Raw genomic sequence first — 25,830 nt, forward strand, 5'->3', positions numbered from 1 at the left:
ATTAACAAGCTTTTAGGTTATCAGGTTTGCTAAAGAAAAGGACTTCAGGACAGCAAGTGGAACTGAGAAGACACAGGGGTTGTGAGAGACTGGTGAGTCAGGTAAAAGGGAGTAGGAAATAGGGCAAAATCTGAGACAATTGAAATTCCACTGTATGCTGTTATGGGCTGAATTGTGTCTTCAAAATTTATATGTTGAATCTCAAATGTCCAGTACTTCAGAATGTGACTATATTTGGAAATAGCGCCTCTATAGTGGTGATGAAGTTGAAATGATGCCCTCAGCATGGGCTCTAATCCGGTCTGACTAATGTCCTTACAATAAGAGGAAATTAGGACACACATGTAGACTCCAGGGGTATGCCAGCAGAGGAAAGACATTGTGAAGAAGTAGCATCTGTAAGCTATGGAGAGAAGGCTCAGAAGAAACCAAACCTGCTGGCACCTTGATCTTGGGCTTCTAGCCTCCAGATCTGTGAAAAAATGAATTTCTGTTGTTTAAGATACTCAGTCTGTGGTATTGTGTTATGCCAGCCCTCGTAAACTAACACAAGTGCTGTCTGTGGTCAAAGCAGTTAAGATCCTTCATCTTATTTACTACCAAACTTATTTAACCATTTTAAGGAGGAAGTTGTTTGTTGTATGGCTTATTACATCTATTATTATTCCTACATCGTAAATAAAGAAATTGCGCTATGAAAGCATTTTAATCATGACCCCACACTACACATTTAATGGTGATCCTGTGATCTGGATCGAGATCTGCTTTGTCCTTTCACACTGCTTGCAATCTTAGCTCTTTTTAATTTAATTTTTTAATTTATTTTAGTTTTTGCAAACTTAGCGCTTGATCAGATTATTGAGAGTTGTTACTAGACACATCCACATGCTCTAACCTAGAATTCTAATTGCCTGGCTCAGAATGAAGTCTGGAATTGCTGGTTTTTTCCAGTTTCCAGTTGGTACTGATATAACTTGTCTAGCATTTGAGAAGTAGCATGAATCATTTCGCCTAACACAGTTTCTGGTGTACAAAGGACACAGCAAATGCTTGTTGAACTAGACCTTTTCTGAGAAAGCAGGCCCAGGTGATGTTTGAATTGGAAAGACATTAAAAAGGCTTGAGTTTAAATAGAAACATTATTTTGAAGCTTGGGGATTTATTGCAAATATTAGAAAGCAAAACATGATTCATAGAAGATGAGCTACAAGGATTAGCTTCAACAATTAAGCTGAGTGTAAACATGACAGTTTGAGTCCCAACATCACTCTGAACATGGACAAAAATACTAGAACACTAAGACTCAGTTTCCTTATCTTTAATAATAGTAAAATACTGTCTTGTCTCCGTCAAAGAATTTGCAACCACTAAATGGCATAATGTACTTGAAAATACTTTATGAAATACAATAAGCAATAAAAAACCCTTGCTAGATTCAGCAAACAATAAATTGCTATTATTCTTTTTGTTTGAAACAACTTTTGCTTATATTCAGCATATTTCCTTAGAGTTCAAAATTGAAACTATATAAAGGATTTTGGACAGTTGAGCAGAAATTAAAGTGGACAATATCTATGGATAGAGATATTATGCCATGTCATGTGACCAATTATATCAGAGGCACTTCCATTTTCTAGATGGACCAATGATTTCAAAGGCTTACAAGAAAAAACAGTGCAATCAGCAGATGCTTTAGAGTGATTATCAGAGTGTTGTTAGTTATTCAGGCAGAACTTTGCAACTTTAAAAGCTGGCAGCAGCCCGAAGGTGATATTATAAAATGTTTTGTTAATAAGAAGATGTAATTTTCCAATTTACATATGACCTATTGCATTGTTCACATCTATTTTTGGAGTTCACAGCTAAGTGAACTTTAGACAAAATGTAAATAAGTCGTATATATTTTATGGCAGGCAAATAAATTATTTTAAAATATAGTTTAAAAAGCAGCACATTCTCAAACTTAAGATTAATTAAATGGTTGCAGATTTTTCAAAACAAAAGCCTTCAATCCTTCACTCATGTTTGCAATATCCAGGGGAAAAAATAACAATTTCACTTCTTTGTTCTTTTCTCTAAATTGCCATTTTTAACATTGATGCCAGCCCTGATATGGGTTTCCCTACCCTAAACCCAGAATATATGGGGTTAAAACCAAAGCACTCATTCCCTGCTTACTTCCTGGCTCCCTGGCTCCAGAATCCACTATCCACCATGGAGACAAACGGCCAAGGTCACCCACCTGGATTCCTTATCATCTCTTCCTCCTCCCTGCAATCAGCCTCCAAAGATGGAAAGCAGGCTGGTGGGAAAGCTCCAACCAGCAGGGCCACTGACTCCCCCACCTCTCTACAAGCAGCCACATTCTTCACAAACCTTTAAAACCTCTCGCCTCACTCTTTTGGGGAGATGAGACAAAACGAGACAAATTTGAAGCCTCACTCTCATCTTCCAGCTAATATCATGTGAAATCAAATCCCTTTCCTTGCCATAAGCCTGTTGTTCTAGTTTTTATTTGGCCCTTCTTGTGTGGCAGGTAGGAAACTATGTTTGTATGTGGTAACAACATCAACCTTGTCTTTACAAGATTTCAATGTTAGAACACAAAATATCAGTACACTATCAGCCAATTAATTTAAAACATTTCTTTGTTTAGTTGAGTGTTTTGTTCCTTCTTTTTTGGCGTGTAATACAAGCATACGTATTTCAAGAAGAGTTATAAAAGAACGTGGATTATGATGGTAAGCACTGCTATTATAAGGGACAAGCCACACACTTGCAGGAAGAAGGAGGAGATTCTTCACAAACTGTGGAGCAGAAAATATTAGATTTTTTTTCTTCAAACAGAGGAAATAAAATACTACTTATTAGGTGGAGCAGGACTAACAAGACATTTGCTGGTAGAAAGGATAACAAGGAATGTACCATAGACCAAATCATCCACCATATAATAAATGGGCTGCATAACTTGTATGTATACTGACTATGCAGAATTTGTGAGCTCCAATTCATTTGGTTCCTTTTTGTTTTCTGAGTGTCTTCCTTATCTTTTTTTCTACACTATTTTGCTTTACTCTGCCTGTCTCAGAAATCTCTGGGGATCCATAGACAAAAGGTGTTTCGAGGTTTAGAATGGGGACACACAATTTTATTGAAAGTTGTGGCAAAAAGATCAATTCAATCTATCTTAAGCAGTGAAAAATTCAGCAATATGAATTTTGCCTATTTCCTAACACAGACGGTGAAATCAACCTAAGACTGCAAGCTTTTCTTAGAAGTTAAGGTCTTTGAGGAAGAATCCTCATGTGTTTCAATACCCTTAGCACTGAAGGTGTCCATATGAATGAAGAGTTCAGGCTATGAGCACGTAGTAAAATAGAGAAAGAGATGAGCATAATGCACCATGTCCAATAGATCTTTAAAATGACAGAACAAACCAGCTTTTTATGACATAAGAAAACATCGCTATACCAAAACTGAGTTAAAGTGAAAAGATTCATTCAGACTTCACGTTTGATCAGATTCACAAAGTGTTATTTAATTTCATGAAAAGAGGGTTGAATTCATGTTCAGAGAACGCAATTTTGGGTCCTGATTTTGTTACTGTTATGCTGAGTTACTTTGAGCAATTCCATGCTCTTTTTACCTTCATTTACTGTTTTCACTATTAAATAGTATTTTATAACTAGTTAAGATCATGTACATACTTTGTGTGTGTGTGTGTGTGAGGAAGATTGGCCCTGAGCTAACATCTGTTGCCAGTCTTCCTCCTTTTGTTTGAGGAAAATTGGCCCTGAGGTAACATCCATGCCAGTCTTCCTATATTTTTTGTATGTGGGACGCTGCCACAGGATGGCCTGATGTACAGTATGTAGGTGGATGCCCAGGATCCAAACCTGTGAACCCCAGGATGCCGAAGTGGAACACGTGAACTTAACCACTACACTGCTGGGCTGGCCCCACACCGTACATTTTTAAAAGCTCTTTTCCTTACCAGTAAAATTTTGGTTACCATAGTTAGCAGGAAAATATTTTCTGAGAGCACTGTCCATGCCTAATCTATTGTGTAGCAGATTTTTTTTTCCCCTATATGGTAGAATTTAAAAGCTACCATACTGACAGCTGAATATCTGTGGAAGGAGGGGACATAGAAAGAATTGGTTACAGTCATCTCAGTTCTTTGCTCTTTCTTGTTCTAGAATACACCAACTTTAGCTGCATGAGTGCTGGAAGAGCGCTAGAACTATTGAGAACCAGGTTTTGCAATTTTCTTTTAGATATAATAAACTGAAAAAAAAAAGTGTGAAAGGAATGGTGAAGAACAGAATGGAAAGCAAGACAAGGGAATAGAAACTGATGCTGCAAAGAGCCACATCACCCTAAATTCTTACAGAAAATCAATTTTCGATGCTTCTGATTTTGTTTTTTAGGAAAGAATTCACTTCAAAATAGAATTTGAGTTGGACATAGGACAGTAGTTTTAAACAATGTTTGTCTTGCCTGAATCTGCAATTTACTTTGTAGAAAGTTTCAGTAAGTGATGATTTCGTTGTAACATACATGTACATTTAAACTCTAATAAAGTTTGTCCTCTTTCAAGAGGTATATACATACAGATACGTACATTGGCTAATTGGGCAAATTCCTTTTCTCTATTTTTCATTGTATTATCCTTTGATTTCTTCTCATGGATTGATTATCTTACATGTAGAATGGCAGAATGTTTTCTATATATTTACTACATCATATGAGAAATATTAATTTTTTCTGTCAGAGAACTGTTTCTTGTCCATATCCTCATCTTCTTCCATTAAGAATATTATAAATATAATTTACAAATTTCTGATCCATAGTTTATTTACAATATGATTTTTGGCTGAATTACTTTTCTTCTAAGTTGTAACTAGGTAAGTGTTGGATATGGTTAATATTATTTGTGCCTCTATCCAGACCCTATCATATAGTTCCTAAGCCTATGTTTCTGGTAGAGATTATGATGAGGTCTACATCATAATCCATAGAAAATTAGACTTATCAATCAAATTCTCAAATTTTATTACTCTCCATCACTTGTGTTCATATAATTGTATTCATAGGTCTTGTCCATTAAAATCTTTTAGAATAATTGTCTGCATTAACGACCTGAACTTTATAGGGGTGTGAGAGTGTCATTGAAGAAAGGGTATAAGTGATAGGTTGATAAAATCAAACTGAGTTGAGCCCAGTTCTAGAGGCTTTAGACAAGTCACTTGCCTTCCCTATGCCTAAGTTTGCTTATCTTTGGTGTGGAGGATGATAATAACAGTGCATACCTAGTAGAGTTATGGCAAGGATTAAGTGAGATAATATATATAAATTGTTTAGCAAAGTTTTTGGTTCTTGGTAGATGTTAGTATTATCAACCTAGTTCTGGTCAACGCTATGGGACTTGACCTTTTCATCTTCCATTCCTCCTCATAGAAGTCGAGCTCCCAAATTTGGCAACCCTAGGAAACTCTGCGTTGATAATTCCTGAGTCTTTATATACTAACAGTCAAGTTTTCCTATTTGGCTTAGTCTGAAGGAAGGAAAATTCACTTGCAATAAAAATGTTCTACTTTTCAGTGGGGGGGGTCTCTCAGTTAACCCAGAATGAAAAGTTGTGCATATGTATGTATTTGTTTTTGTGTGTGTGTACTTGATTTCTTTGCACACATAGTTAGGCGTGTTTGTGCACTTGAGTGCAATCTGTATGTTTAAGTTCTCTCTTCTCCTGCTTCTACAGATACATCTTTCTTTTGGCATCATAAAATCAAGAAAATCTTACCTTGATATACCTTTCTGGATTATAGAATGTATGACATAGAAATTGGGTCTTTTTTGTTTTGAGACATTTTTTTCAATAAATTTTCTTTACACTCAAAAAGCTGCTCAGACAATAAATTCAATGTTTTCTTTCTTGATCAGAATTTGGATCTCTGAATTGGGGAGGATATTTTGCAATAAAACTGAATTTTTTTTGTATCTTTCCTCTATTGCTCTTCTCCCTTCTCCCCTTGTCTTCCTTTTCTTCATAATAGGATAGCCTTCTTAATATCACGGTCAATTACTGTCTACTAAAGCCACTCTTCCTTGTCATGAAAGGAATTAAATCCTATTTTTCTCTTTGGTTTCTTTGAATAGAAGCCAGAGATTGTCTCCGTAGCGTGATACAAAAATGCATAATCACTATCATTAGAGCAATGAAGAAAAGCAGAATCCACTTCTTTAAATCAAGTTATTTATATTGTCATAGGAAATCAAGAGATGAAAAGCTCATCAGAACACAGGTTGAAATACTGAACAGCATGGATATTAATGAGCCAGCTATAAAATTGAAAAATTGACTGTTAGTATTATCCACACAAAATTAACCTTGGGATAAACATCTTAGACAGTACATGAAAACATGGGAAGAGAAGTAAAAGAAAAGGGCCTCAGGGATATCTCACAGACAGAAATTGTGTAATAAAATGGGAGGAAGCTTCAATCTCCTAATCATCTCTGCTGCCAAAGTCTTAGCACATTAATTCTAATCCGTTGGCCAATTTCCATTTAGGATAATTTCTAACAGAGTTGATGAGGAAGGAGAAAGAGAAGGAGGCTTGATGATCTTTATTTTCAGTTCCTGGGAAAGGTTATATCATCACAGAGCTAGAATAACATTTGATTCATTCCCTTCCCTTTAGAGAGGATCACATCTAAATCAGTCACAGTCGAAAGAAAGTTAAGCACATTATATAAACAGACCAACAACAGGAGAATGTACCTCGTGTTTTATTTGTACATAATTGTCCTGTAAATCTCTTATATAGCAGGTCTGCTTTAGATACTACAGTGGATATTATATTGCATTACCTACATATAATGTATGTCTATAATGGATATTATATTGTATGGATATAATGAATATTATAATAGATATTATTATGGAAAATATCCTACATGTTGGCTTAAAGAATATGGGAGTATTTCTAGATAAAATAGAACAAAGTATGTGTACCTTAAAAAAAGGAAACTGATGACAATCTTCACAACAATCTCACGTTTTCCCATATTTATCATATTTCTCTAGTACAATTCAGCATGGGAATGTTGTGAGTATAACATTGAAGCATGCGATGGTACATGGGATATATATCAAGAATTGCAACGGGTTTGTAGTATCAGAATGGAAGCTAATTATATACAAACTTTGAATCTGCATTTCATCCTAGGGAGGGAATTATCCACTTTCAATAATGCATGGTGTTTGAACAATACTTTTGTTCTAACGATAGAATCTTTAGCTGGACTCTAGAAGTCAGTTAATCATCTGGAAAATGTGGCTATATAAACACGGAAATTTTGAACTTAGCTTGCTTTGCTGTGTCAATTAAATAGGAATAATAAGTATAGTGCTAACAACAAGTATTATCAGCAGAACCATTTTACAGTTTAGTAAACTGAGACCCTGAGAAGCAAAGCAACTGTATACCATAGATGGATAAATAACCTAGGTGTTTGAGAGAATACAATTATAAGGTTAATCTCAACAAAATATTCATTTAATATCTTTGCCATATAAGCAATTACATCCTCAAAGCAAAAGGAGATTGGGATTCTTAGCCAGAATAGGATTAAGAATTTAAGGTTTTGAAAGTCTATTTTATTTTTTTACCAAGTTCTAACTCTGAGTCTTCTCTTGAATTTACATCATATCTTTTGAATGACTTTATCCCTAGAATTTTTCTGTTTTCTTTGAGGAAGATTAGCCCTGAGCTAACATCTGCTGCCCATCCTCTCTTTTTGCTGAGGAAGACTGGCCCTGAGCTAACATCCGTACCCATCTTCCTCTATTTTATATGTGGGACGCCTGCCACAGCATGGCTTGACAAGTGATGCGTGGGTTCATATCCAGGATCTGAGCCCACAAATCCCCGGCCGCCAAAGCGGAGCATGCGAACTTAAGCATTGCACCACCGGGCCAGTCACCCTAGAATTTTTTAGGGAAAAGTAATGCAAGCCTAAAAATGCACCTTTCTGCTAAGTTTTCACCTCTCAGTAGATATCTGACAGGTGGTATGTTACCTATCACTTCTGATTACAGTATCTGCCCTGTTGTAGCCCTGAGACTGTGAGAAAAAATTAAAATAATGTATATGAAGTGTCTTGTAAACTACATGTTGTGTTGATAAATTTTTTCAAGACTATCTTTATACATTAAGATATATATATATGTAAATATATATATATAAATTTTTACACTTTTATTTCTCAAAGATGTGGCATGTTCTGTTCAACATGTGTTCATTTGGCATGATACAGTTCATGTATGATGGCTTAAGAGGGAAATGACATCAATATAGACATCATGGTAGTTCTTGCACAGTTTTTTCCAAGACAATGTATGGTAATAGGGATAGACATTCTCAAAATTAAAGACTTAGCACTATATTAAGACCACAAGAAAAAAGCTGAAAATCAGCAGAAGCACCTTGCTTAGCACAAGTTATGCCTGGTTTAGTAGCTTCCAAAATCATTGGGTCCCTCTATCTCAGGCTTTTTAGTGACAACTGAGAGTTCAGATTATGAAGGCTGCAAAGGCATGGACTAGAGTAGAACAGTGAAATAATGAAGAAGGCTACACCTAGATCAGGTTTATAATTTTGATAAAAATGGTATGATAAAAATAGCTACAAGAGAATGCCCTTAAAGAGGAAGCACAAATGCCCCTTTCAAGGCTGAAAAGGACTGACTAATTATAGATAAAATGTTAAGATTTAACCCTACTTGTATTTTAATAAGAATATTATTGTTTGAATTGTGGTTTTGTTTAAAGTTAGTTTTGAGTTTCTTCCCCATCTCATTTCGCCTAGATACGTCGGAATTCTCAGTGTGTGATTTTACACAATACTTGTTTCTCTGGAATATATGTATGATGTTATAAGAGAAAAGCCTGTACTTCTGGCCTAGCTTCTCGTCGTCATTTACATCCCTTAACTCTTCTTATTTTGTCTACATGCTACATAGCCTTACAGGCTTCATAAAATATCTCTTTTATATACAAGGTAAAGGGAAGAAGATAAAAGAGAATCCTGAAACAACATAACGTCATTGATGTCCTCCTTTAGCTTGTGAAGTTAACACCATATCTTACTATCTTTAGTTTAAACTTTCAGAGACATGTTAAACTAGTAACATAGTTAATATTCTCCTCTATCATGGATTTTAGAAAAAAAATAAATCATTAAAACAGGAAAAAAAGGAATGACTTAAATACAAGTAAACCCTTACTTTTATGACCCAATATATGATCATCAAAACCTAAAAGAGCAAATTAGGAAGGATTTCTTATGAAAAGCTTGCAATATAGAGTACACTTGTATGTTTTAAATGGGTACTAATAATCAATCGATATTATTCATATGAAACCATTCATATCTGAGACCTGTATTAACAGAGGAAAAGAGCTAAAATAGTATAAATATGTAAGTCATAGAAGTGATTTTATAGATTTCTATACTATATCTGCATAAATCTGTCAATTTAAAAGAATCATCAAAGAGAATATCATACTGTATGCATTATGTACACATTTGTTGTAAATTTAGAAATTTTTTCCTGTGACACTTTCTCAATTCATCGAACTTGAATTTGAATACTTTCAAATAGTACTAAGAAATTCACGTTGGCGTGCGAGATGCAATATCTAAAGTTTGTGAAGAACAAAGTGTAATTTGTTCAAGAAAAATATGAAAAGCAATGATCACCCTTTCCCCTTCCATTACCTAGATTAAATGCCTCTGTCTTTTCTCTTCTTAATCATTTCTCACATATTACAGTGTGGGCACATTTTCCATCCACTGGAAATGAGGAAGATGAACAAACGCAAGAAAAATCAGAAACTTAAAATTTAAGCTTTGACCCTCATCAAATGGCAGAGCAATAATCATCACTCTTTGAGACAAGTACTAGCTCTCTTTCTTGTCCAAATCAGACAGTACATGTTTTATTTCTGTAAGAAATAGATATTTGGCATGAACAAATGGAGGATTAAATAATGTTAAAGAAGTTTTGGAACATATGTGTATTTACTCTTGGGAAACAAAATAAACTTACTTCTGATATTCTGACCTGCTCAAAAGTCTACGAATCCACAGAATAAATGAAGAGTGTAAAGACTTCTCATGAAGTGAATATTTTGATTAGAATTTGAAATTTTATTGGAAGTTCTAACCAGAGCAGTCAGCAATAGTCTGGACTGAGAATTTGATCTCCTATATGGAATACCTATGAACTTACTCATGATTTCTATAATCATTTTACAACAAAGCATTAACATGGTACAAGATGAAAATGTTACATTCTAGAAGTTATTGTAAGTTGTTTAGTAGGAAAAATAAAAGGTCATAAAAATTTGGGTATGGAGAAGTCCCTATTTATCTTGGTCAGCATTTTTGATAATTTGCCAATAATAATTATGCAATAGGCTAGGTAGGCAGACAGTGTTGGGTAATGGTAAGAGCAGAGCTTTTTGACGTAAAAAGTAAATAAATAAAACGAGTTCAAATCCTAATTGTGCCTTGCTCATGATCTTAGAAGTAATATACATGACATGTTTTACTCATAGTTTCCTTGTGTAAAAATGAGGACAACAATATTTATGTTGCACGGTTTCTGTAAGGATTAAAGATGGTATCTATACATCCTTAACATGATGCCCTTTATACAATAAACACTCAATAAGTGGTAGTTATTATTAGATCATATTATTTTAAGAAGATAAACTCAATAATCAAATGTAAAAGAGAAACAGTGAAAAGAGAGCATGAAAATCAATCACTATTTAGCATTATCCAGAAAGACTGTAAGAGAAATGAGAATCTTGCCTCACTTTTTCTAAGTAGGAAAGTAAAATGCAGAGAAATTGACTCATCCAAAAGGCTGAATTTAAATACATTATAAACTCTCAAATCGTTTATTTCTCTCTTTACCCATCTTGGCTTAAGTCATTCCTGATGACTAACTCAGGGCTGATTGCTTTGCTGGCTTGCTTATTCATGTATTCATTCATTCTATCAACATTTAAAGAACACAAATAATGCTCCAGTTACTGTGTTAAGTCACAACAATACCAAAGGAGTTCCTATGGACAAGGAGTTCACAGTTTACTAGAAGAGACAGCAGAGGAAATATTGTAATTCAGCGTGGTTACATGTTATCACAGAATTGTGCATAGAATTGTGTGAAAATACATCTTGAAGTATTAATAGAGCTTTTCCAGTTGGAAAAGGAAAATAAAGATACGGAAGACTGTGTAAAGAGACACAGAGAAGTGACTGAGAAGCTGATACTTCCCAGAATAAAGCAGTTTTTGAAATTCTCTAGAGCACTGAGTCTTTCTTTAGGGGTAGGTGGAGTCAGATGAAGATGGAGAGATAAGTAGAAAACAGATGACGCCTTTTGTATGCCGTGCTGGGGAATGTGACTCTTCCATCAATTGGAGAAAAAATAATGAGAGGATTTTAACCAGGACAGCCACATTTTCAGATATGAATCTCACAAAGCTCCACCCTAGTGGCAGAGTGAAAAAGCAAGTAAAAGAGAGAGAACAGAGCAATAAACTAAGAAAAGGAAGTGTAAGTAGAGAGCAGGGTGGTAGATTAGAATTGACTCATTTAGTTATGACGTCTGCCTGGTATGGGGCTTGGAGAAGGATAGTGTGGGCTCTTGGATAGCCCCATTGATTCAAAGATCAAGGCAAGACACTATGGTCCCATGAGCATGATGCTATTCACAAGTTTAAACAATATCCATATTGTTTGTTGAAAGGAATGTGCATGTATGAAAAAAATGATGATATTATCTTGACTGTTATAGATGAGCAGCTGGATAATTTCACTCAGCATGAATGTATCTGTTAATTATATCCTGCTCTTTTTTTTTTTTTTAAGATTGGCGCCTGAGCTAACAACTGTTGCAATCTTCTTTTTTTTATTTCCCCCCCTGCTTTTTCTCCCCCAATCCCCCCAGTACACAGTTGTATACTTTTAGTTGTGAGTCCTCCCACTTGTAGATGGATGGCGCCCCAATGTGGCCTGACGAGCGTTGCCAGGTACACACCCAGGATCCAAACCCTTGAAACCCTGGGCTGCTGAAGGAGGAGTGCAAGAACTTAACCACTCGGCAACGGAGCCAGTCCCATATTCTGCTATTTAACAGAATAATTATACAGAAAATACAGAAAAGAGCTGGCAAACAACTCATTTTCATAAGATGACCAAGTTGTGGGGCTTTGACATGCATAACCTTGATTGTATGATGAAAACATCTAGATAAAAATGAACAATGCTCTCCAGTTAGAATAGCAACCATGTTCATCTGATTTCTGGACATCATTCACTTATTCATTCAACACATATTTGTAGAGCGACCTTTTGCAAATGTTGGTTGCTATGAGGAACACACAAATAAATTAGGCACAAATAAACTGTTTAATATATGGAATGCATAAAATAAATATTTTTTAAACATTTCTACTTTCTTAAGATGCTGAAATATTTCATAAGCCATTCTATAAATTATTTCTATAAATACTCACTTCTAGACTGTGTACTTGCCTTCAGAAACATTGGTCCAAATTCTAGTGGAAATCAGAAATTCCCTAAATAGCGTGTAAAAACATCCTCACAAAAATTAGGGTAAAGGTGGGGCCGGCCTGGTGGCGTAGCAGTTACATTTCCACGTTCCACTTCTCGGTGGCCTGGGGTTCACCGGTTCAGATCCCTGGTGCAGGCACTGCTTGGCAAAAGCCATGCTGTGGTAGGCGTCCCACATGTAAAGTAGAGGAAGATGGGCATGGATTTAGCTCAGGGCCAGTCTTCATCAGCAAAAAGAGGAGGATTGGCAGTAGTTAGCTCAGGGCTAATCTTCCTCAAAAAAAAAAATTAGGGTAAAGTTGAAAAGTGACAATATCATTGATATGGTTCAAGGTATATTGAGAACCTTTGCACAGAAAGTTGTAGCTGTAGGAGGAAGCGTGGATTTGGGATTGTAATAAGATATAGATGGACGGATAAGAAAGGTGAAAGAAAGCTTCAGGAAGACAAGACTTGATGGACGACCATGAATTCATTAGAATTCCAAGGAAGATGAATTCAAGGAGAAGGAACAAAGTCATAGGGGCATGATAGAAAGTGTTGCATTCTGGAAATCAATGTAATTTGTTGAAGAGTCACTGTCTCCCTGAGTTAGACCATTATCAAGTGTGGCATGGATAAATTAAACATGAAACAGTAGAAGATAGGAAAAGATGATGATTCCCTGGCACTGAACAAAACTCCCCAGCCCGACAATACTGCTCTTTACAGATACAGCAAACAAACAAACAAAAATCTTTTATCTCTAGTAACAGTACATGTGTCTGGATGGCTTCCTACCAAGGTCTAGACAATTAGGTTCGTATTTATTTGTTTAGCAAATAAAGATATATAAGTGTAGGCTATCTACCATATAATCTTCAGTCTTGCACTACTAAAAGAATTATAGCTTAGTCAGGAAGTTTTCATAAGGTTTCTCAATGTGCTCTAGGCATTGTGGAGATACACTTAACAAATCTAAAAAGTGATTACAGATTTCAAGATGTTGTAATCCTTTTATCTCCCCACATCCATCAGCACAGCTTCTTGCACATAAAAACAACATGGTAAATGTGTATTGTATTGAACTACATAGACATGAGTAGAAAATAAGAATAATATAAAAAACAACTATTCAAGGTGATAAACGCTGAAATGGATATAGATGTATATAGCATAGGTATAAAGATAAGTATGATTCCTGGATTCTTAAGGACTCCCTATAATGTTAAGGAGAAAGAGAATTAGGCATCTGGAAGGAGAATAGGAGGAGCAGGAAGGGAAAAGAGAACCATGACCCCATAGAGACCATGGTAACTCGAGGCCACTGAGATACATTTGTAGTGACAATGCTTTTTAGATTTTCTATCACAGTAAAATATCCCATTGCCATTGATTGACTCATACTTTCAATGTCATGGAATTAGTTTTGGGTTTCAGAAAATATGTCCATGGACAACTCCTCAGAGACTGTTTCTTCTGAGGTTCCACAATAAAGATTTAGCAGAAAGGGGATTCCAAATTGCCAGAGCTATTTTCTTCAAGGTCGATTTTCCTTCGAGCTACTCAGGTATTTGCTGGAGGCTGTCTCCAACTCCTGCATTCATCGCAGAATTTCCTGGATGTAAACCTGTCTGCACAGGTGAAGAAATGACTCACAGTCTGTCACGTACTAGATACGCTGCACAGAACAGCAATAAAGTAGTCACGCCCAAATTGCTAAATCATCTCTAAGCCTCACTTAAAAAATAGTCACTTTGCATATTATCTCTCATTGCCTAATTTCCCAGTTAGGAAAAAGAAATTAATTAGCATTATTTTCTTTTTTAGAGAGGGGATAAGTTTCACTTGTTACTGAAAACAGGGTTTAATCTTAAGAAAAAAAAAATGCCTTTAAATTAGAAGCAATCTAAAAAGACACAAAAAGCAATTTATACGTAAGCCATTCTGACTCATATGAGTTTCCAATCATAAATATTTTAGGGATGATCATGCAGCTGAAAACAACAGGTCATTTTATAAATCTAAAATCAAAAAAGAAAAATTCCCGTTTGGTTTTGAAAGCCATATTCTGCAAAACTTCTGAAAATTTACCTCTGAAAACAAAGCTTAGACAAAGTAAATTAATACTTAATATAATCAGCATATAAAAACTAATGAAAAAATACTCATTTTCATTCTTCCCTCCATTAACCAAAAAAGTAGCAAAGTAAATTCTATGGGTTTGATTGAATTATTTTATCTGCTTTAGTAATGAATACCTATTAAATAATTTTATAGATGGTAAATTATTTATACAGATAATTTTAAATGTTAAAAAATACTACTCCTACTAGTAATAATTACGATTAGGTCACAATTTATTAAACCCAAGTGCAAGTGTTTATGCTCTACCGAGCACGATGCTGACATAATTATATAAATTATCACATGGTATTACCTCCAAGTTATTTACAAGGAAACTGAAGCTTAGAAAAACTAAGCAATGCATTCGTAAATCTTTGAGCTGAGATTTGAACTTAGGCCTACCTGACTCCTAAGCCCGTACCTTTACTCTACTCTCCTGCCTCTGAAAGACCTGATTTTCCCTTGAAAACGAGAGAAATTGAGGCTTGTGCCAGTCCTTACATTCCTTTTATGAAATAAAAATCACCCAGAACAAAGCACAAATCTGATGTCAAGATGACCCAGTTGGCTTCTCTGACTTGTGGTTACAGAGAGAATCTGTAACTCTTGTCTACTTTTTCCCACAAAGTGTGACGTTGCTCTGAAGCCAGTGGGTAAGCACGTGAGAATAACTGTCTACACATCCCTCTACATAAGTAGTGAGTTTTGCTTCTAGGAAGCATGCCTAGCAGGGTTCCTTTCCCTGAGAAACATTATTTTTCACTGAATAAAAAGAACAATTCTTTTTCCTAAATGGTGATATGACTGAGACAGAAAATGAGGTTGAAAATATTTTTCCTTTTTTGTCTCATCCAAAGGCCTTAAATATTTGCCTCAATAAATCACGTATATAGTTCAAATCGGAATTGAAGGCAACTAGGTGAAAGAGAAAAGACAAAACAAGGAGCCGAGACAGACAAGGATGCCCACTTTCACCACTCTTATTTAACATAGTATTGGAAGTCCTAACCAGAGCAATCAGGCAAGAAAAAGAAATGAAAAGGATCCAAATTGGAAAGGAAGAAGTGAAACTGTCACTATTTGCCAATGACATGATTTTATATATAGAAAATCCTAAAGAATCCACCAAAAAACTTTTAGAAATAATAAATGCATACAGTCAAGTTGCAGTATGCAAAACCAACATACAAAAATCAGTTGCATTTTTATACACTAACAACAAAGTAGTAGAAAGAGAAATTACGAATACAATCCCATTTACAATTGGAACAAAAAGATTAAAATACCTGGGAATAAACTTCCAAAGAGGTGAAAGATGTATACTCTGAAAAGTATAAAACATTGTTGAAAGAAATTGAAGAAGACACAAAGAAGTGGAAAGATATTTCATGCTCTTGTATTGGAAGAATTAACATAGTTAAAATGTCTATACTTCCAAAAGCAGTCTACAGATTCAACGTAATCCCCACCAAAGTTTCAACAACATTTTTCACAGAAATAGAACAAAGAATCTTAAAATTTGTATGGAACAACAAAAGACCCTGAATAGCCAAAGGAATTCTGGGAAAAAAGAACAAAGCTGGAGGTATAACACTCCTTGATTTCAACATATATTACAAAGCTATAGTAATTGAAAAAGCATTGTACTGGCACAAACACAGACACAAAGATCAATGGAGCAGAATTAAAATCCAAGAAATAAACCCATTCATCTATGGACAGCTAATTTTTGACATGGGAACCAAGAATATACAATGGAGAAAGGAAAGTCTCTTCAATAAGTGGTGGTAGGAAAACTGGACATCCACATACAAAAGAATGAAACTAGACCATTATTTTACACAATACACAAAGGTTAACTCAAAATGAATTAAAGACTTGAATGTAAGACCTGAAACCACGCAACTTCTAGAAGAAAACATATGCAGTATGCTTTTTGACATTGGTCTTAGTGGCATATTTTCAAGTACCATGTTTGACCAGGCAAGGGAAACAGTAGAAAACATAAACAAACGGGACTAAATCAAACTCAAATGCTTCTACACAGCAAAGGAGACCATCAACAAAATGAAAAGACAACTTAACCATTGGGAGAAGATATTTGCAAACCATATATCTGATAAGGGGTTGATATCCAAAATATAAAAAGAACTCATATATCTGAACAACAAAAAACCTATCAACACAATTTAAAAATGGGCAGAAGATCTGAACAGACATTTCTTGAAAGAAGATATACAGATGGCCAATAGGCACATGAAATGATGTTTAACACCATTAACTACCAGGAAAATGCAAATCAAAACTACAATGAGATATCACCTGACTCCTGTCAGAATGCCATACTTAACAAGATAGGAATCAACAAGTGTTGGAGAAGATGTGGAAAGAAGGGAACTCTCACACACTGCTGGTGGGAATGTAAACTGGTGCAGCCACTATGGAACACAGTATGGAGATTCCTCAAAAATTAAGAATAGATCTACCATATGATCCAGCTATTCCACTGCTGAGTATTTATCTGAAGAACATGAAAACACAAATGCATAAAGATACATGTACCCCTATGTTCATTGCAGCATTATACGCAATAGCCAAAACTTGGAAGCAACCTAGGTGTCCATCAAGGGATGAATGAATGAAGAAAATGTGGTTTATGCACAATGGATTACTACTCAGCCATAAGAAACGATGAAATCTGGCCAATTGTGACAAAATGGATGGAACTTGAGGGTGTTACGCTAAGTGAAATAAATCAGAGGGAGAAAGTAAAATATTATATGATTTCACAGATAAGTAGAAGATAAAAACAACAACAAATAATCACATAGCAACAGAGATTGGATTGGTGGTTACCAGAGGGGAAGGGAGGAGGACAAACGGGGTGATTAGGCACGTTTGTGTGGTGATGGACAGTAATTAGTCTTGGGTGGTGAACATGATGTAATCTACACGGGAATCGAAATATAGTGATGTACACTTGAAATGTATATAATGTTATAAACCAATGTACTGCAATAAAAAATAATAACAATAAAAGCATTTCAAGCCACACACACACACACACACACACACATGCAAAACAAGGAGTTAAGAAATAGCAAATAATAACTTCCTCAGGAAGACACCAAGACATTTCAGGGCCTTCTGGGTATTAGGGACAAAAGAGAAAGGTCTGGGCATGAGAAACTAAGTGAGGTCAATGCGTTGGAGTTAGGAATAAACACTGGAGTAAGGGGAAATACTATTATATTTTCCGTATTATTTAACTTAAAGTAACAAGTTGCTTCTATACATTAAAATATCTAAATAAAGTTAATGTAATCTACATATAAAAGAATGGATTATAACCACATTAAGCGTAAGAATCTTACATGCTGGGCACTTTATATGTTGTATTTCATTTAACCTAAAAAGCAGCCTTAAAACCTAGGCTGTATTGTAATGTTCGTTTTATATTTGAGGAAACTGAGCCTTAGAAGAGGTTAAGCAACTTGGTCAAGGACACATAGCTAGTAATGACAAAACTGGAATTTGAAACCAGGCAGTTTGATTCCACAGACTAAATACTTACCCTTCACATTCAGTAGTCACAACAAGTTATGCTATTTTAATTTCTACTGTTCCCACTAAGGCTCTGATATAATTCTAGACAATGCTAAGCACTGTCATAGCGATATGCTAGCTGGGTTCTTAATAGGGAAAATAACTAATAACTCTCAGGAGTACAATGTTACATCAACATCAAGTTAGTTAACCACTAGATGTTAGGGGTCTCTATGCCCAATGCTATATAGTCACAATGCAGTCTCAGAGTATGAAGGAATTCAATCCTAAAGTCAATTCCAAGGTGGAAAAACTGAAGAGTCAGGTTTTCTGAGCATTGGAACTGTTTCCTGCTGGTCATGAATCCAGGAAGGAAAACTGATATAAATATAACCAATTGTTTCAGCAATGGAAATAAATGTTTCCTCACTGTTGCATAAACAACTGAAAAAGAGCACAGAGCTTACATGTGGCAACATAGATGTACCTAAACGGTATTATGCTAAGTGAAATAAACCAGTCACAGGAGGACATATTCCACTTATATGAGGCATCTAAAATAGTCAAACTCATAGAAGCAGAGAGTAGAATGGTGATTGCCAGGGGCTGAGGGGGAGAAGGAAATGAGGAGTTGCTATTCAATGGGCATGAAGTTCCAGTCATACAAGATGAATAAGTTCTGCTTGTTCTGCTGTGCAACACTATGCCTATAGTTGATGATACAGTATTGCGTATTTAAAAATTATTAAGAGGTAGATCTCATATTGTGCTCTTTTTTTTTTTTTAAGATTGGCCCTGAGGTACCCTCTACTGCCAATCTTCCCTTTTGTTTTTCTCCCCAAAGCCCCAGTACATAGCTGTATATCCTAGTTGTAAGTCATTCTGGTTCTTCTATGTGGGATGCCACCACAGCATGGCTTGAGGAGCAATGTGTAGGTCTATGCCCAGCATCCAAACCAGCGAACCCTGAGCCTCCAAAGTGGAGCACGTGAACTTAGCCACTTGGCCATGGGACTGGCCCTAAGTGTTCTTAACACAATAGAAAAATTAGTTTTATGAATATAGCATATCTTTGATATGACAAATACATCCCAAAGAAATAAAATTATAAACCAATATCATTTATGGGGAAAATAAAAGCAGACATCCACAAACCAAACTACATGTGTCATTATTCCCAGTAATAACATGCAGTTCTATTTGGGGCACAAGTACAAAAAATTACATATCCCTCCATAATATTTAGTGGTGGTGTCCTTAAAGAACTTGTACAGCTGCCCCCATTAACTATACACATAAGACTTCTTCTGTTCTTTTTTTAATCAGAATGCTGTCATGTGAGGCATAAGAGAAAGTATGAAATCTTTAGATTCCTTTATTTCAAAAACAAATAAAATACTTACATTATTAACAGAAGAGCATACTGGTTTCGGTCCGTAAAATCTTTGGGAAAGGACAACTGTAAAGGAAGTTCTTTTAAAGAAAGAGCAAAATATTAAAGATGGAGAGTCATTTACACATAAAACTATAAGATGCAGAGAAAGTTGTTCTTAAATAACATAGCATGCACAAAACTTTACCATAGTCGTCAATATGAAGCATTTTAATTTCTGACTTTACTATCTTCTTCTTGAGGATAGCTTCCTTCAGCATAGAATTGCTTTCCAATATAAAATATTCTGTAAATCAAAAAGGCTAGTGTAAATAACTGTTATGTGTTGATCATGAATCAATGCAACACAACAAATAATTATCCAGCTGTTATTATTCAGCAGGCACTGTGCTGGGCACTGATTAAACTCTCATAATTTCTCTCCTGAATTACTACAAGAGTTTTCTAACTGAGTTTCCTTATTCCAGTGACATTTTCTCCAGTTGCCCCTATACTTGGAATTAACATTTAAATTTTCCAAATGCAAACCTTATCACGTTACTACTCTGCTTAAGAATATGTAGCACCCAATGAGATGAAATTCACAATGCTTGGTTTCTAATAAAAAATTACCAGATTTTCAAAAAATCAGGAAAATATTGCCCATGATGAGTACAAAATTTAATCAACAGAAATAACCCGGAAGTGACACAGATGCTATAATGGATAGACAATGACATTAAAACAAAGATTATTATAATTATGGCCCATGTGTTCATTAAGGTAAAAAAAAGTATAAGCATATTAAGGAGAAATATGAAATAAATTTAACAAAAAGATAAGCTAAAATTCTAAAAATAAAAACTGTAAAATCTGAGATACAGAATCTGGAAACTATAAGATCTAAGAAAAAATATACTGGATGAGATCAATAGCACATTAGGCAGTGCAGAAGAAAAGATTAATGAATGTGACAATATAGCAATAGATAGCATGAAAAATGAAACACACAAAAAGAGAAAGAATTGAAAAAACATGAAGGAAGCATCAGTAACTTGCTTGAATTTTGATTGATATACTAAATCTATAGGTTATTGGGAAGATTTTACATACTAAAAATAGTGAGCCTTCTAATCCATAAATATATATGTGTGTATATATATCTATTTGAGTCTTTAATTTCTCCCAGCAATGTTTTCTTTTATTAGGGGACTTTCATATTTTTATTAGATTTATTATTGGATATTGTAAGATTTCTATGTTATTTTAAATAGCATTTTGAACGACTTTTAAATTTTGCATCACACTGTAGTTTACAAAATAGTACATTATTGTATATCAGCCTGTATCTGTACCCATGATAAATTCACTCATTATTTCTAATAGTTTTGTGAGTGTGTGTGGATTCCATATTTTTGTTTGTTTTCTATTTTGTTTACAAGTATACCTTCTGCTAATAAAGACAGTTTTTCTACTTATATTTCTTTTTTTGCCTCATTTCACTGGTTAACTCCTCTAATATAACATTACATAACGGGGTTAAGAGTAGACATTCTTCACTTTTTCCCAATCTTGAAGGAAAAGCACCCAGTCTTTCAACATTAAGTATGATGTCAGTTGTAGTATTTTTGTACATATTGTTCATTAAATTGAGAAATTTCCTTTCTATTCTTGCTGAGTTATGATTATTATTATTGTTTTTCAAAGTTATTAAATGTTTTCTCCTAAATTCTTCGAGTGGACAGTATAATACAGTGAACCTCATTGATGTGATTGTTGAATATTATAGGAAACATGGATTCCTCAGGGAAACTCCACATAGTCATAATATACTATCCTTTTATAAATTGTTGGATTTTACTTGATAGTATCTAGTTAAGGAATTTTGCAACTATATTCATTAAAAAATTTGATTTTTTTTTGTCCTTGTGATGTCTGTGTTAGATTTGGAAGCTGGTTACTGTTGGCCTTATATATTCTGAGAATTTATGTAAGCTTGGCATTAATATTTTAAATATTTCACAGAATGCACCAGTCAAGCTAACTGGAACTGGAATTTTCTCTGTGGGAAGAACGTTAATTGTGAATTGAAATTTTAAGTAGATAACAAGATATGTATATATTGTATTTCTTCCTGGTTGAAAGTTTAGCAATTTATGTCTTTTAAGGAATTTACCCATTTCATCTCAGATATCAAATTTGCTGTCCTAAAATTGCTTATAATATTCTATTGTTATCAATCTAATGTCTGAAGGATCTGTTATTAACATCATCTATTCTGTTAACGAAAATGGTAATGATAACGAACTTTTTGTTTTATGCCTCTATCTAGAATTTTATCAGTTTCATTGATCTTTTCAAGTAAAAATCTCTTGGTTTTTATATTTTCTCCACTGCTAGTCCACGTTCTATATAATTTATTTCTATTCTTATCTTTATTATTTCCTTCCTTCAATGTACTTTATGTTAATTTGCTCTTCTTTTTCTAGCTTAAAGTGAAAGACTAGATGACTGATTATAAAGTTTGAATGAAGTAAGAATTTGAGCCATAAATTTCTTTCTGATCACAATGTTAGGTATCCTCAAATCTGGATTAGTCATGTTTTCATTTTCATTTGGCTCAAAATATTTTCTAATTATGTTTTTAAATTCTAATTTTTTTAATTTTAAATTAACTTAGGCTCTGTTCATTTCTTTCATTCTTTTTCTCTCTGTATCTACAAGTTTCTATTGATAATTTTTCAAGTTCACTGATCTTTCCTTCTGCAGTGTCTAATTTTCTTTTAGCATTTTCCAGTAAAGTTTTAATTTCAGATATTTTAAGTTCATGAAGTTCCTCTTAAAAATATGTTCTATTTATTTTCTCACTATATTCATTTTTCTTGATATTTTTAGCATGTTTATAATCATTGATTTATTGTATTTGTCAGTGGTTTCTATCACTCAGAAATCTGTCATTTCTGAGTTTGTCTCTATTCATTGGCTTTTTTTTCCTATTTGTGAGTCATATTTTCTAGTTATTTTTCACGTAGCCAGCAAGGTTTTATTGGATTCTGACCATTGTGATGTTTACATTGTTGACTTATGAATTTTGTTTCGTTCTTTTAAAAATTGTTGGACTTTGCTCTGGCAGATGTTGAAGGTATTTGCAGGTCAGCTTAATCAATTCAAAGCTTATTAAAATATCTTATTTAGTGTGGGTTTGAGTGACCTTCACTGTATGGCTAGTTTAGCTCTACTATTAAGGCATGACAGTTCTGGGAATTCTCCTAAATATTCCACTATTCTACCTGGGTGGAACTTTATCATATCCCAGCACTGTGTGAGCTCTGGCTTTTCCCAGGCTCAGAGTGTCTTCCTGTGCATGTCCAGCTAATTATTTTCAGCAACAGACTCAACATGATCCTTTGAAGCCCTATGCAGACTTGTAGGATTCTTTTTCCATGTCTCTTCTTCCTCTTCGATGTCTGTCCACCTTCTCAATATTCCAAACGTTTCCACTTTTCTCAACTCTAACTTCTATCTCCGTTATGACTCTGAGATACCATTATACTCTCTTTGGATTGTTCTTCCTTGCACTAGAATTCAGACAATGACACCAGCCAGAAAGAGCAATTACATCATTAATCTCACTTGTTTCCCTTCTTTCAGAGATCAGAGACCTATTCTGACTGTTGTCCCATGTTTGAAAATTGTTGTTTCATATATTTTATCTGGTTTTCTTTTTTTTTCTTTTTCTTTCTTTTCTCTTTCTTTCTTTCTTTTTGGCAAGAGGCCACATCTATTTCCAGTTATTCCATGGTCAGCATAAGCATTTTCTTTTAATTGTTAATGGTTTATTGTTGATACTTTATTGTTAAATTCAAATTCTTAGAATGAAACAGAAGACTTTCACGATCTCCCTTCAGCCTGCCCTTATAGCTTTTTCCTTGAAAAATGTTTTGTTAAATGTTTTGTTCCAGCCATGTTGAACAACTTTTATCTTGCAAGTGTAAATATTTTCATGCTTTCTTATGTTTGTACACTCACATTCCTTCTTCCTGAAATGTCTTTCCACTGATTTCCTCTTTTTTGAACTGTGTCTACTTCTACCAGAAAATTATCATATTCTATTATAACCATTTAATTTTCTGTTTCTTGCTTTGGACTGTGGATTCTATGTGTGATTTCAGGTACATCAAACCAAAATCTTGTAAATAAATGTCATCCTCTATAACATAAATTTGGAAAATTAGATTTTCTTAGAGATTTCTTCTATACCAAAAATGTAAGAAATTTCAAATTATTTAAATGCTAGTATATTTTCAAGATGCAGCTCTGGTGGTCTAGTGATTAAGATTTGGTGCTGTCACTGCCACTGTCTGGATCATTTTCCTGTCAGGGAACCACACCACTCATCTGTCAGTTATAATACTGTGGGGGCTGCATGTTGCTGTGATGCTGCAAGCTATGTCATCAGTATTTCAAGTACCAGGGAGGTCACACATGGTGCACAGGTTTCAGCAGAGCTTCCAGAAGACAAACTAAGAAGGATGTGGCCAAGCACTTTTGAAAAAAATTGGCCATGAAAACTCTATGAATAGCAGCAGAGCATCGTCAGATATTGCACCAGAAGAAGAAAGGTTGATGCACTGAAGACTGGGCAGGGTTTCACTCTGTTGTACACAGGGTCGCAAGGAGTTGGAATCACCTTAAGGGCACTAATAACAAATACTTTCAAGGAATTCATTCCAAACATTCAACTATAAAATTTAAAATGTGAATATTTAAACTTCGTATACTTTCATCAAAGATTCTGCATTTATAATCTAAGAACTGTCATGAAAATGCACTTAATGCATTAATTACGTATAAAAGTATTCTTTTTATATTTAGAAAAAGCCAATATCACCTATTTACTACCTACAAAGGAGGAAATTTTGTGAAGAATAAAGCCTGTTAAATTTTTACCTATATACTTTTAACTATAGATCATCTTGTCTGATAAAGGTTTTTATAAATGAAAAATGGTTTATTGTATTAAAATAACTAATTGACTAAATGAATGAATAAATAAATAAATATAGCCAGAGTCACCAATTTGAGTGTAATACACTAATAATTTCTCACAGTTTCTCTATTATCAAATGTCAATGGAAAAAAATAAACCTAATTACATGTAAACTGATTACATGAGTACAGGGGCAGATGAGGAATTTTGACTTCTAAATCAAAGGTCGCTCATTTACTCGTGGAAACAAAAATCAACACATTGTTATGGGAAAATAAATTCTATTTAGGAAAAAGAAATATAAAAGATACTGAAGCCGTTTTCAAAATATTAAGAGCAGATAGCATTTTTTAAAGATAAATTCAGAAAAAAAGTTTCATATACAATTTTTTGTGAAACATTGTGATGAGAAGGAGGCATTAAACCATGATTTTAAGTGTGGAACTGCAGAATAAAAGAGAAGAAAATGAGAACAGAAAATTAGGAAGGAGAAAGAAAGGGAGAGGGAAGAAAGTAGAAGTATAGAGATGAGGAGAAAGAGAAAGATTGAAGAGAAAGGAGTAAGGAAGGAATAAATAATTAAAGAAAAAGGAAAGAAACAATCATACATGCAAAATTAAGGAAAAAGTAAAAGATAAAAAGAGGAAAAGGAATGAAAATAATATGACAGAGGACTTTTGAAACATTAACTAAGTAAAATTTTACCTATTTATACCTTGTCTCAAGTCACTGAGCATTTTAATGAAGGAGTTCTTTTTCATTATAAAAGTAATATATGTTCATTGTAGAGCATTAGGAAAATACTACAGGAGAAAGAACAACAACAAAAAAACACCTGGAGGCATCCAGGTAAATGTAAGAATTTTAATGTTTGTGCATAGTTTTCTTGAATTTTTATATGTAATTTCAAATAGTTTTGTTCAAGTGACAGAAAACATCTGGATTCCTTAATCACTTAGAAATACAGCTTAAACATTTTTGAGGAATTAACTTCTGTAAACATATTTTGATTTTTAATCTCAGTGGTGTTTGAAGAGTATAAAAGGTTTTTCTCTTTTCTCTGAAAGTGACATTTGTCACTCAACATTGCACTTTTATGCCTGCCTCTCCTTTAAGTCAAGGCTTCTAATAAGACTCCTACCTAAATATAGGTATGT

At 34.3% G+C, this 25,830-nt stretch overlaps 1 protein-coding gene across 1 annotated transcript in view; it reads right to left on the reverse strand.

Annotated features, from left to right (window-relative positions):
• The window catches only part of DPP10 (dipeptidyl peptidase like 10), a 610,898-nt gene that overhangs the window by 20,172 nt on the left and 564,896 nt on the right, over positions 1 to 25,830 (reverse strand). The window contains exons 18-19 of the mRNA XM_046659152.1: positions 19,892 to 19,990; positions 19,715 to 19,784 (exon numbers count right to left, since the gene is read on the reverse strand). Of these exons, the coding sequence (XP_046515108.1) occupies positions 19,715 to 19,784; positions 19,892 to 19,990 (169 nt within the window). The remainder of the gene's footprint in view (positions 1 to 19,714; positions 19,785 to 19,891; positions 19,991 to 25,830) is intronic.

The sequence above is a fragment of the Equus quagga genome, chromosome 4 (assembly GCF_021613505.1).
Source record: "Equus quagga isolate Etosha38 chromosome 4, UCLA_HA_Equagga_1.0, whole genome shotgun sequence".
Taxonomy (NCBI): domain Eukaryota; kingdom Metazoa; phylum Chordata; class Mammalia; order Perissodactyla; family Equidae; genus Equus; species Equus quagga.